The 14,234-nt window shown below is 42.3% G+C and overlaps 1 protein-coding gene across 1 annotated transcript in view; it reads right to left on the bottom strand.

Annotated features, from left to right (window-relative positions):
- Positions 1 to 14,234, bottom strand: part of trpc6a (transient receptor potential cation channel, subfamily C, member 6a) — a 54,544-nt gene that overhangs the window by 33,332 nt on the left and 6,978 nt on the right. Inside the window, exons 2-4 of the mRNA XM_021617324.3 lie at positions 6,042 to 6,201; positions 1,972 to 2,140; positions 1,749 to 1,881 (exon numbers count right to left, since the gene is read on the bottom strand). Of these exons, the coding sequence (XP_021472999.1) occupies positions 1,749 to 1,881; positions 1,972 to 2,140; positions 6,042 to 6,201 (462 nt within the window). The remainder of the gene's footprint in view (positions 1 to 1,748; positions 1,882 to 1,971; positions 2,141 to 6,041; positions 6,202 to 14,234) is intronic.

The following is a 14,234-nucleotide window of genomic DNA, read 5'->3' as shown; positions in this document are numbered from 1 at the left end:
GACCCACTGGAATTGTGATACAAAGAATTATAAGTGAAATAATCTGTTTGTAAACAATTGTTGGAAAAATGACTTGTCATGCACAAAGTAGATGTCCAAACCGACTTGCCAAAACTATAGTTTGTTAACAAGAAATTTGTGGAGGGGTTGAAAAACTAGTTTTAATGACTCCAACCTAAGTGTATGTAAACTTCCGACTTCAACTGTATGCTGAAGAGGGTGGGGCTTAAGCAAAATCCCTGTCTTAACAATCATGAAGCATGGATTTCGATTGGTCAGACCAGCATTGAATAGTCCTTAGCACGGGTACTTCCTGTTTGAGTTTCTGCCTATAGGAAGGAAGGAGCAAAATGGAGTCGTGGTCAGATTTGCCGAAGGATGGCAGTGGAGGGCCTTACAGGCATCCCGGAAGTTGGAGTAACAGTTGTCGAGTGTTTTGGCAGCGCGAGTCTATGTGTTGATAGAACTTTGGCATCTTTTTTCTCAAATTTGCTTTGATAAAATCCCCAGCTACAATAAATGCAGCCTCAGGATATATGGTTTCCTGTTTGCATAAAGTTCAGTGGAGTTCTTTGAGGGCCGTCGTGGTATCAGCTTGAGGGGGGATATACATGGCCATGGCTATAACCGATGAGAAATCTCTTGGGAGATAATACAACATTTGATTGTGAGGTATTTTAGATCGGGTGAACGAAAACATACAGGAACTCAAGTCCTATCACAATTACACCATGAGCCGTTAATCATGAAACATGCACCCCTGTCCTTCTTCTTACCAGAGATATTTATTCCTTTCTGCGCAAAGAACTGAGAATACAGCTGGCTGACCGATTCTAACAGTATATTCCGAGAGAGCCATGTCTCCATGAAGCAGAGTATGTCACAATCCCTGATGTCTCTCTGGATCTTTCCAGACTCGGGCTCTGAGCTCGTCAACTTTGTTATCCAGAGACTGAACATTAGCGAGTAATATACTCGGAGGTGGTGGGTGGTGTTTTCGCCTCCTAAATCAGACTAGAACCCCACTCCTTCGCCGGCGTTGTTTTGGATCGGCTTCTGGAATCCTTTCAATTGCCCTGGTGGTTGCAAACAAAGGATCTGCTTCAGAAAAGTCATCCCTGCTCGTGATGCTGGTAGTGCTGGTAGTGCTGGTGAGTTACCAGCGCTCTGATATCCAATAGTTCTCCCCGGCTGTATGTAATAACACAAAAATATTCTGGGCCAATAATGTAAGATATAATACATTGTCTAGTTTATGTCTAGGTAATCCTGTTTAATGCAGTCTTTTAAATGTATCATGTAGTAAAACTGCATAAGTGTTGCTCTCCACTATTAGGAGTAAGTTTTCTTAATGTCAATATTCAATATTAGGAGTAATAGGTCAATATTAGGAGTATAAGTTTTCTTAATGTTTTGTACACTCAGTGTTAGCTGCTAGAATTTATTATTTTATTTTTTATTTAACTAGGCAAGTTAGTTAAGATCAAATTCTTATTTACAATGATGGCCTAGGAACGGTGGGTGAACTACTTGTTCAGGGGCAGATTGATAGATTTTTACCTTGTCAGCTCGGGGATCGAGCTAGCAACCTTTAGGTTACTGGCCCAACGCTAGGCCTAGAATCCCTGGGGTCACGTCACAGGAGAAACTAGAGAGAGAGAGACATACACGTACATAGACACACACACAAAAACAGACAGACAAGCATTACACACACACACACATACACACACACACACCCCTCTCACCGTGTCCCATCCTCATCATAAGCGTAGAAGTCATCCAACATGTCCACCTGGGCAGGGCTTGCTGTCAGGCGTTGCGCGTCACTGAACGAACGGTGGCCTAGCAACACCTCCGTTATACGTACATAACCTTTACCTAGGATACACACAGAGAGTAATGGAGTAAGTGTATCTCTCTCTCTCTTTCTCTCTCTCTCTATCAATCATCAATCAACCAATCACTCACTGATGGCCAGTAGCAGAGCGTCTCCCACCCTGGATAGCTCCACTCTCCCAAGCAGCAGCTCAGTCACCTCTAGATGCTCATTTGCCACCGCCAGCTGCAATGCATTCTGGCCCATGTAGTCTACTGCGTTGACGTTGAGACTGGGCATGTGTAGGACCATGCGTCGCACCTCGTGGGAGAAGTAAATGCTGGTTAAAAAACAGCGATATAATGCCCTGTGGTGAATTTAAGCCTGGTCCCAATGTCTGAAACAGATACACAACGCACTGTGGTGACATTAAACTAAAGTCCCCTGTATAATTTGGCATTATAAAGAGTTTTATGGTAAAGGTCTGTAATATCATGTTAAGGTCAATGTCCAAGCACCCATGGAAAATCTATTTGGCAAAATAAAAAATTCCCCATACAAATCTGTCAGTTTAAACGAGAAATATTGCTCGTTTTGCATTGGAATGCGTCTCAATCCACTGCATCTGCCGATGTAACACTTCCGCATCTGCAGTGAAACGTGATAGAGCTACAGCGGTGTTTGTGAGACCATGAGACATCCCGAAAATCAGTCTTCTCACAAAATCGTCTGTAGCTTCCGAACTGCCTTCAAACTATTATGACCTGTCATGACGTGACTATCATTAATGTGATGACATGCGATTTATCAAATAATTAACTATGTTGAATTATTATGTGATTAAATTAATCATATAACAATCAACCAATTAGTATCTTGGGGCACCATGGAAAAAGTTTGTTTAATGAGTTACCGTTTCCCGAATTAACTCAAGACTACAGTGGGGCAAAAAATTATTTAGTCAGCCACCAATTGTGCAAGTTCTCCCACTTAAAAAGATGAGAGAGGCCTGTAATGTTCATCATAGGTACACTTCAACTATGACAGACAAAATTAGAAAAAAAAATCCAGAAAATCACATTGTAGGATTTTTAATGAATTTATTTGCGAATTATGGTGGAAAAAAGTATTTGGTCAATAACAAAAGTTTATCTCAATACTTTGTTATATACTCTTTTTTGGCAATGACAGAGGTCAAACGTTTTCTGTAAGTCAATAAGTCAACCAATTTCTAGAGACTGTTGACATCTAGTGGAAGCCATAGAAACTGCAACCACATACCTCAGAAATCTAGATTCACATAGAAAACCAATTGAAAACACAGTCACCTCAAAAAATAAAATTCCTGGACAGTTTGTCCTCTGGGTTTCGCCTGCCAAATAAGTTCTGTTAAAAAACCTGTTGAGGATATGGCTGACTTATGCCCCCTTTGGAGGAATTGGGTACCCCTAGTAAACTGAAAAAACAAATTGTCAAAAATTGCTAATATATGCATATAATAATTATTATTGGATAGAAAACACTCTAAAGCTTCTAAAACCGTTGGAATTATGTCTGTAAGTATAGCAGAACTCACAGGGCAGGCATTCTTCCAAACTAGTTTTTGTGGTCATGAAAGTCGGAGCAACTTTGACGTCATCGCCCCCACCCTTCCCAACCAGTTATGAATCTGGGGAGACTTTCTATGTCTTCCACTAGATGTCCTCATTCAGTAGAGCTTTTAATCGTTCAAATCGCGCGAGAATTGGCCCTATGGGAGTGAAATTAGTGTGTGCCATGAGAAAATATGTTGTGCGTTGGGGCGCGAATTGGTCCCGGTCATTCCTTTGTTCCAGCACTTCTGGGAAGAGCTAACGATGACCGGTTGAATTGAAATTTGTTTTGTGTGTTTAAAACATCATAAAGCTTGCTTCTGTACTTAGTTTGACCTGTTTAGTCGACATATAATATGTCATTTTGAAGTTTTGATGCGCAACCTTTCTGGACCAGAGGACATTTTGGGTGCATTTCAGCTGATGTTATTAGCAGTAGCTAATACAAAGACACAAGACTTGAAACCAAACGATGTATTGGGTAAGTATGAAGCCTTCCAGAACATTCTGAATGAAGACCATCGAAGGTAAGGGAATATTTATGCTGAAATCTGTGTTTCTGTTGACTCCAACATTACGGAGAAATGTAGCTTATATCTGAGCGCCGTCTCAGAATATTGAATAGTGTGCGATTTCTGTAACGTTAAAAATCAATGTAACAAAGCGATTGCATAAAGAAGCAGTGTATCTTTCTAACTATATGTAGAACATGTATATTTAGTCAAAGTTTATGATGTCTATTTACGTTATCTTGAACATGAACTCAATGTAAATGGACATTTATGGATATAAATGGCATATTATTTAAAAAAAAAAATGTACTGTGTAACATGTCCTATTACTGTCATCTGATGAAGATTTTCAAAAGGTTAGTGAATGATTTATTTTTTAATCCTGCGTTTGTTGATTGCATGTTTTGGCTATTCAAATGAGCTGTGTCTGGTGGTTTGACATCTATATGTGCTATGTTTTCGCCGTAAAACATTTTAGAAATCTGACTTGCTGGCTAGATGAACAAGGTGTTTATCTTTCATTTGAGCTATTGGACTTGTTAATGTGTGGAGGTTAAATATTTCTAAGAATATTTTTGCGTTCCATGTGCCACCGTTCCAGCTGAACGTGGGAGGGTTGGTTCCCAACTGGGAACCAGTATCTCTAAAGAGTTTTAAACTCACAGACATCATTTTAACAGTTTTACAAACTTTAGAGTGTTTTCTATCCAAATCAACCAATTACGTTCATATCCTAGCTTCTGGGCCTGAGTAGCAGGCAGCTTACTTTGGGCACGCTTTTCATCCAGACATGAAAATAGTTCCCCCTAGCCCGAAGAGGTTTTAAAACATGTTGGCATTACAGACTCAGACAGAGAGAGGTTGAAAATGTCAGTGAAGACACTTGCCACTTTGTCAACGCGTGTTCGCAGTAACACGTCCTGGTAATCCGTCTGGCCCTGTGGCCTTGTGAATGTTGACCTGTTTAAAGGTCTTACTCACATCGACTGCAGAGAGTGTGATCACCCAGTCTTTCCCGAAACAGCTGATGCTCTCATGCATGTTTCAGCGAAGGTTTACCTTCTAACAGGACAACGACCCTAAGCACACAGCCAAACCTACACAGGAGTGGCTTTGGGACACGTCTCTGAATGTCCTTTAGTGGCCCAGCCAGAGATTGGACTTGAACCCGATCAAACATCTCTGGAGAGACTTGAAAATAGCTGTGCAGGGACGCTCCCCATCCGACCTGACAGAGCTGAGAGGATCTGCAGAGAAGAATGGGAGAAACTCCCCAAATACAGGTGTGCCAAGCTTGTAGCGCCACACCCAAGAAGACTCAAGGCTTTAATCACTGTTAAAGGTGCTTCAACAAAGTCCTGAGTGAAGGGTTTGAATATTTATTTTTTATTTTGAATAAATTAGCTACATTTTCTAAAAACCCGTTTTTGCTTACGGGGTATTGTGTGTAGATTGATGACGGAAAAACACAATTTAATACATTTTAGAATAAGTCTGTAACGCAGCAAAATGTAGAAAAAGTCAAGAGGACTGAATACCTTCCGATTAACTGTATATGACCCCTCTGTGGAAATGTGAGACTATACTGTACATTTTGGTGTTTTGCTCGAGAATGCCCACAGGACTCACAAGACTCATCTGAATGTCCCCCATGCCAGTTGAAAAAATGTAATGTTTCCTGATCTTTCTTATCTCTCAGATATAGTACAGACACTTCATAACAAACTTCCTTTAGATTTTTTGAGGGGGGACTGTAGCTGTTGTTCCATTTGGTGAATCTGTTATTCAATAAGTTTGTATGGGCTGATTTGGGATACTCTAAGGAGTCTTCTTAATCAAAAGTATCCTTGGTATGACCTTCTTAAAACAATTCCATATAGCTTAGTAGAACCCCTTCCCCAGCTTAGACAGGGTTTAGACTCTTATAAGTTAACTGACAGGGGTGTAACATTGTCATGGTAACAGTTCCTTATTGTTGATCCTTATTCTTGAACTGCATTGTTGAGTAGATTTAGCAAGTAAGCATTTCACTGTACCCTTTACACCTGTATTTTGTGCACGTGACCAATAAACGTGTATTTTATTTGACAGGGCTGTAATGTTGTCATGGTAACTGACCTCTGGGATATTGCCATACTCTGCCGCCTCCAGGAAACGCTGTTCTGCATCCGTGAGGCTGATGGGCGGATCCGAGAACATGTAGGCAGGGCCTCGAAGGGCCTGTCGTCGCTTAGCAACCGCCTGACGTGCCAGGAGCTGTCGCTCTGCACTGCTGCGACTGACAATTGAAACACAAATATACAAATGTAAATACACACATACACACACACACACACACACACACACGTCAACACACACACATATACAAACTGAAACCCCTACCTATATGTACAAATTACCTCGACTAACCTGTACCCCTGCACATTGACTCAGTGCCGGTACCCCCTGTATATAGCCTCCACATTGACTCTGTACCGGTACCCCTTGTATATAGCCTCCACATTGATTCGGTGCCGGTACCCCCTGTATATAGTCTCCACATTGACTCTCTGCAGGTACCCCCTGTATATAGCCTCCACATGGACTCTGTACCGGTACTCCTTGTATATAGCCTCCACATTGACTCGGTGCCGGTACCCCCTGTATATAGTCTCCACATTGACTCGGTGCCGGTAGCCCCTGTATATAGCCTCCACATTGACTCTGTGCTGGCCCCCTGTATATAGTCTCCACATTGACTCGGTGCCGGTACCCCCTGTATATAGCCTCCACATTGACTCAGTGCCAGTACCCCCTGTATATAGTCTCCACATTGACTCCGTACCGGTACCCTCTGTATATAGTCTCCACATTGACTCTGTACCGGTACCCCCTGTATATAGTCTCCATATTGACTCGGTGCCGGTACCCCCTGTATATAGTCTCCACATTGACTCTGTACCGGTACCCCCTGTATATAGTCTCCATATTGACTCGGTGCCGGTACCCCCTGTTTATAGCCTCGTTATTATTATTTTAGTGTTACTTCTTTCTTTTTTTTTTACTTTAATTTATTTAGTAAATATTTTTGAACTGCATTGTTGGTTAATACGGGCTTGTAATTAAGCATTCACGGTAAGGTCTACTACACCTGTTGTATTCGGCGCATGTGACAAATAAAATTTGATATGACAAACACACACACAATTCCTACTGCCGGTCCTTGTTATCGACAACAATCCTTCATAGAAGTGCTTATATTATTACGCATATTATTCGTCAATTGTGGGAATAAATTAAGATATGCAAGATTTTTTAACATTTTTTTTTTAAAGGCCCTAGGACCCATTTGTTCTTTTAAAGGATGGGCCCCCATCCCTTAAAGGCCCTAGGATCCATCTGCTCTTTTAAAGGATGGGCCCCCATCCCTTAAAGGCCCTAGGATCCATCTGCTCTTTTAAAGGATGGGCCCCCATCCCTTAAAGGTCCTAGGACCAATCTGCTCTTTTAAAGGATGGGCCCCCATCTCTTAAAGGCCCTAGGACCCATCTGCTCTTTTAAAGGATGGGCCCCAATCTCTTAAATGTCTTAGGATCCATATGCTCATTTTAAAGGATGGGCCTCTATCTCTTCAAGGTCATAGGATCCATGTGTACAGGGATGGTCAGCCAGTCACTGGGAGGACAACCCAACTTGGGATGAGGGGATGTTTTAGCGGGTGGAATATTGGAGGACAAATAGTTTTACTTAGTCGCAGCTACAGCGTAAAAGTGCAACCAGCTCAATTCGGGTTTATGTAACAATATTTGAAACTTTGTTTTTTACATTGGAAAAAAGTAGAGACTCAGAGCAGTTGAGGAACAATGGGAAAGTAATTCTGCTTTGAAAGTTGATAAACTTGTAACTTCACTTTTGAGAAAATAGCCTTGAATGTTTAGGTACACCTACTGGAGAGCTCTTCTTTGTCTACACCCATTCAGCATTGTTCTCAACCTCTAAAGCCATCTCTTTAAGGATTCACATGTGAGGCCAAGTACTAAATAACCAAAGATTTCAAGACTAAAGGCTGGTTTATACTACGGGTGTATTCATAAATTTAATCTGGAGTGGCAGAGTGTGTTCAGAGTGCGCTCAGTATGTTTGTAAACTCAGAGCATTGCCAGATTGTCCATTTGTAAATTCAGAGCGTTTCACTCTGGAGCATTCAAAGCCACACTGGACGCTCTGGCCGAGGAGTAGAGTTGATGAGCGTTCTGACCTAACAACAGTAGTCAAGCTAACTGGCTAACGTTGGCTAGATTGCTAACTACTTCCAGACACAAATGAGAGAACTGCTCACTCACCGTTTTACTCACCCTAGCAGAGCTGGTTAGGCTGTTTTTATGTTATCGAGAGCATTGGTGACTGCAACTGTGCTGCTGGCAACAAATGATTTACACTTTTTTGCCAACGTTTTCTGACACCGGCCATATTCAACGGGTGTTGAGCGTTCGTAAATGCATCAGTTATTATGCACACTTAGACAAGAATGCTTTGAAATCGGAGTAGATAGCCAGAGCGAATTCACCAGCTATGCCTATCGACACTTGTCGCAGTGATATCATGAACATTGCACTGAAATGGTTACTTTTTAATGTATTTTTTATAAGTTGAAAACAAGTTCTCATTTGAGACTGCGACCTGGCCAAGATAAAGCATAGCAATTCGACACATACAACAACACAGAGTTACACATGGAATAAACAAAACATAGTCAATAATACAGTAGAACAAAAGAAAACAAAAAGTCTATATACAGTGAGTGCAAATGAGGTAAAATAAGAAGTTAAGACAATAAATAGGCCATGGTGGCGAAGTAATTACAATATAGCAATTAAACACTGGAATGGTAGATGTGCAGAAGAGGAATGTGTAAGTAGAGATACTGGGGAGCAAAGGAGCAAGATAAATAAAGAAATACAGTATGGGGATGAGGTAGGTAGATAGATGGGATGTTTACAGATGGGCTATGTACAGGTGCAGTGATCTGTGAGCTGCTCTGACAACTGGTGCTTAAAGCTAGTGAGGGAGATATGAGTCTCCAACTTCAGTGATTATTGCAGTTCGTTCCAGTCATTGGCAGCAGAGAACTGGAAGGAAAGACGACCAAAGGAGGAATTGGCTTTGGGGTTGACCAGTGAGATATACCTGCTGGAGCGCGTGCTACGAGTGGGTGCTGCTACGGTGACCAGTGAGCTGAAATAAGGCATGGCTTTACCTAGCAGGGACTTGTAGATAACAGGTAGCCAGTGGGTTTGGCGATGAGTATGAAGCGAAGGCCAACCAACGAGAGCGTACAGATCGCAATGGTGAGTAGTGTTTGGGGCTTTGGTGACAAAACGGATGGCACTGTGATAGACTGCATCCAGTTTGTTGAGTAGAGTGTTGGAGGCTATTTTATAGATGACATCACCGAAGTCGAGGATCGGTAGAATGGTCAGTTTTACGAGGGTATGTTTGGCAGCATGAGTGAAGGATGCTTTGTTGCGTTATAGGAAGCCGATTCTAGATTTAATTTTGGATTGGAGATGCTTAATGTGAGTCTGGAAGGAGAGTTTACAGTCTAACCAGACACCTAGGTATTTGTAGTTGTCCACGTATTCTAAGTCAGAGCCGTCCAGAGTAGTGATGCTGGATGGGCGAGCAAGTGCGGGCAGTGATCGGTTGAATAGCATGCATTTAGTTTTACTTGCATTTAAGAGCAATTGGAGGCCACGGAAGGAGAGTTGTATGGCATTGAAGCTCGTCTGGAGGTTAGTTAACACAGTGTCCAAAGAGGGGCCAGAGGTATACAGAATGGTGTAGTCTGCGTAGAGGTGTATCAGAGAATCACCAGCAGCAAGAGCAACATCATTGATGTTTACAGAGAAGAGAGTTGGCCCGAGGATTGAACCCTGTGGCACCCCCATAGAGACTGCCAGAGGTCTGGACAATAGGCCCTCCGATTCGACACACTGAACTCGATCAGAGAAGTAGTTGGTAAACCAGGCGAAGCAATCATTTGTGAAACCAAGGCTGTCGAGTCTGCCAATAAGAATGTGGTGATTGACTAAGTCGAAAGCCTTGGCCAGGTCGATGAATACGGCTGCACAGTAATGTCTCTTATCGATTGCGGTTATGATGACGTTTAGAACCTTGAGCGTGGCTGAGATGCACCCATGACCAACTCTGAAACCAGATTGCATAGCGGAGAAGGTATGGTGGGATTCGAAATGGTCCGTAATCTGTTTGTTAACTTGGCTTTCGAAGACCTTAGAAAGACAGGGTAGGATAGATATAAGTCTGTAGCAGTTTGGGTCTAGAGTGTCACCCCCTTTGAAGAGGAGGGTGACCACAGCAGCTTTCCAATCTTTGGGAATCTCAGACGATATGAAAGAGAGGTTTAACAGGATAGTAATAGGGGTTGCAACAATTTTGGAAGATAATTTTAGAAAGAGAGTGTCCAGATTGTCTAGCCCAGCTGATTTGTAGGGGTCCAGATTTTTGCAGCTCTTTCAGAACATCTGCTATCTGGATTTTGGGTGAAGGAGGAATGGGGGAGGCTTTGGCAAGTTTGCAGTGGAGGGTGCCGGGCAGTTGACCTGGGTAGGGGTAGCCAGGTGGAAAGCATGGCCAGCCGTAGAGAAATGCTTATTGAAATTCTCAACTATAGTGGATTTATCGGTGGTGACATTGTTTCCTAGCCTCAGAGCAGTGTGCAGCTGGTAGGAGGTGCTCTAATTCTCCATGGACTTTACAGTGTCCCAGAACTTTTTTGAGTTAGTACTACAGGATGCAAATTTCTGTTTGAAAAAGCTAGCCTTAGCTTTCCTAACTGCTTGTGTATATTTGTTCCTAACTTCCCTGAAAAGTTGCATATTACGGGGGATATTCGATGCTAATGCAGTACGCCACAGGATGTTTTTGTACTGGTCAAGGGCAGACAGGTCTGAAGTAAACCAAGGACTATATCTATTCCTGGTTCTACATTTTTTTAATGGGGCATGCTTATTTAAGATGGTGAGGAAGGCACTTTTAAAGAATAGCCAGGCATCATCTACTGACGGGATGAGATCAATGTCATTCCAGGATATCCCGGCCAGATCGATTACAAATGCCTGCTCGCAGAAGTGTTTTAGGGAGCGTTTGACAGTGATGAGGGGTGGTTGTTTGTTCGCAGACCCATTACGGACACAGGCAATGAGGCAGTGATTGCTGAGATCTTGATTGAAAACAGCAGAGGTGTATTTGGAGGGCGAGTTAGTTAGGATGACATCTATGAGGGTGCCCGTGTTTACGGATTTGGAGTTGTTCCTGGTTGGTTCATTGATAATTTGTGTGAGATTGAGGGCATCAAGCTTGGATTGTAGGATGGCCGGGGTGTTAAGCATGTCCCAGTTTAGGTCACCTAGTAGCACGAGCTCAGAAGATAGATGGGGGGCAATCAATTCACATATGGTATCGAGTGCACAGCTGGGGGCAGAGGGAGGTCTATAGCAAGTGGCAATAGTGAGAGACTTGTTTCTGGAAAGGTGCATTTTTAGAAGTAGAAGCTCGAATTGTTTGGATACAGACTTGGATAGTAATACAGAACTCTGCAGGCTATCTTTGCAGTAGATTGCAACTCCGTCCCCTTTGGCAGTTCTATCTTGGCGGAAAATGTTATAGTTAACAATGGAGATTTCAGACACGGCTAAGACATCTGGGTTGGCAGAGTGCTAAAGCAGTGAGTAAAACAAACTTAGGGAGTAGGCTTCTAATGTAAACATGCATGAAACCAAGGATTTTATGGTTACAGAAGTCAACAAATGAGAGCACCTGGGGAGTGGGAGTGGAGCTAGGCACTGCAGGACCTGGATTAACCTCTACATCACCAGAGGAACAGAGGAGAAGTAGGATAAGGGTACGGCTAACGGCTATACGAACTGGCGGTCTAGCACGTTCGGAACAGAGAGTAAAAGGAGCAGGTTTCTGGGCACGATAGCATAGATTCAAGGCATAGTATACAGACAAAAATAAGGTAGGATGTGAGTACATTGGAGGTAAACCTAGGCATTGAGTAATGATGAGAGAGATATAGTCTGTAGAGACGTTTAAACCAGGTAATGTCATTGCCTATGTAGGAGGTGAAACAACATGCTTGGTTAAGGTATATTGAGCAGAGCTCTACAGTGAAATAAGACAGTAATCACTAACTAGGACAGTAATGGACAAGGCATATTGATATTAGAGAGAGGCATGCGTAGCCAAGTGAACATATGGGTCCACTGAGTGGTTGGGCTGACTGGGGACACGGCGATTCAGACAGTTAGCAGGCCAATGCTAACATGCTAACAGTTAGTAGGCCGGGGCTAAACAAGCTAGCAGTTAGCAGACCAGGTTAGCAAGCAAGCATAGTGGAATATTCTGTTTTGACATGTATCTAGCTAGCTAAACAAAGAACCATAATCCCAACTCATGGTTACTAGCCTGCATGAAGCAACAGTTAGCTAACCAACCAGGTTCAATGTTAGCTAGCCAACAATAGGCTATAACTATCAATTTTAATGGCTCTGAGATACAAAAAATATAACTACACAGATCTCACACGTGTAACGTCAGCTAGCTAGCAACCAGTACACTAACTTGAAATGAAAATGACTTTGACAAAATTAGAAATGTGTAATATCTGAAAATGGTAGCTAGCTAGACTATCTTACTAATGTACATGGATGAACACTTCTCCCTCTCTGTCACGGATGCCATGGTTGCCCTTTGTTTGAAGATGTGATCCGGAGACAGGTGTTTTATACAACAGCCTTCTGTGTTGCCTTTTCGACTCCGTCGGCATGTTTGCAATCAAACGCCAGACGTTTCTCCATCTCCTTAGCTATCATACTCTAATTCCACTGATTTCAAAACTCGGTCCTCCAGAAAGTGGAGAGCAACACATGCAGTTTTACTACATGATATCTTTCAAAAAAGCCACGTTAGAAAGGAGTACCTACACATACTGACCAGCTCATGTTATAGACAGAAGCATGTTACATGGCAGACCAAGCCGAACTCATCTCTCGGCATGTCTAGCCCACTCATTATCTCAGCCAATCATGCTTACTTTTTCTGTGACTAAACCAACCAGGCTCATAATTTTACAATTGTATTTGTATTTACAGATGGCATAGAAGTCTGTTATTAAGGCTTATGAAAGTTCACATTTTCCAGAATGCATTTCTTCCCAGAATGCATTTCTTCCCAAAAAACGACACGCAACATATAGTTTCCAGAAACGAGACACAAATGGACACTCAATTATCATGGTACTTCTTAATGGTAAGTTTACAAACATATATTATGTTAAGTATAATAAAAACATGTATCTCATTATGTTATGTAGAATCAGAACTTGTATCTCATTATGGTAAGTGGTGAAATCAATATAGCTAGTTATAATTGTAATGGCTTAGCAGATAATGAGAAAAGACGATCAGTATTTATCAGTATTCAGACCCCTTGACATTCCACATTTTGTTACCTTACAGCCTTATTCTAAAATGGATTAAATTATTAAATTATTATTTTCCCCTCAATCTACACACAATATCCCATAATGACAAAGCATAAACAGGTTTTGTAAATGTATATATTTTTTTAATATCACATTTACATAAGAATTCAGACCCTTTACTCAGTACTTTGTTGAAGCACCTTTGGCAGCGATTACAGCTTGGAGTCTTCTTAGGTATGATACAAGCGTGGCACACCTGTATTTGGGTTGTTTCTCCCATTCTCTCTGCAGATCATGTCTAGCTCTGTCAGATTGGATGGGGAGCATCGCTACATAGCTATTTTCAAGTCTCTCCAGAGATGTTCGATCAGGTTCAAGTCTGCCTTCTGGCTGGGCCACTCAGGGACATTCAGAGAAGCCACTCCCCACAGCATGATGCTGCCACCACCATGCTTCACTGTAGGGATGGTGCCAGGTTTCCTCCAGATGTGACACTTGGTATTCAGGCCAAAGAGTTCAATCTTGGTTTCATCAGCAATCTTGTTGTTGTCTTTTAGGTGACTTTTGGCAAACTCCAAGCGGGCTGTCATGTGCCTTTTATTGAGGACTGGCTTCCGTCTGTCCACTCTACCATAAAGGCCTGATTGGTGGAGTACTGCAGAGATGGTTTTACTTCTGGAAGGTTATTCCATTACCATAGGGGAAGTCGAGAGCTCTGTCAGAGTGACCATTGGGTTCTTGGTCACCTCCCTGACCAAGGCCCTTCTCCCCCGATTGCTCAGTTTGGTCAGGCAGCCAGCTGTAGGAAACGTCTTGGTGGTTCCAAA

The sequence above is a fragment of the Oncorhynchus mykiss genome, chromosome 10, assembly GCF_057628025.1.
Source record: "Oncorhynchus mykiss isolate SJ-2025 chromosome 10, ASM5762802v1, whole genome shotgun sequence".
Taxonomy (NCBI): domain Eukaryota; kingdom Metazoa; phylum Chordata; class Actinopteri; order Salmoniformes; family Salmonidae; genus Oncorhynchus; species Oncorhynchus mykiss.
The sequence above is the reverse complement of the archived record's forward strand: the minus strand, read 5'-3'. Positions and strand labels throughout refer to the sequence as shown.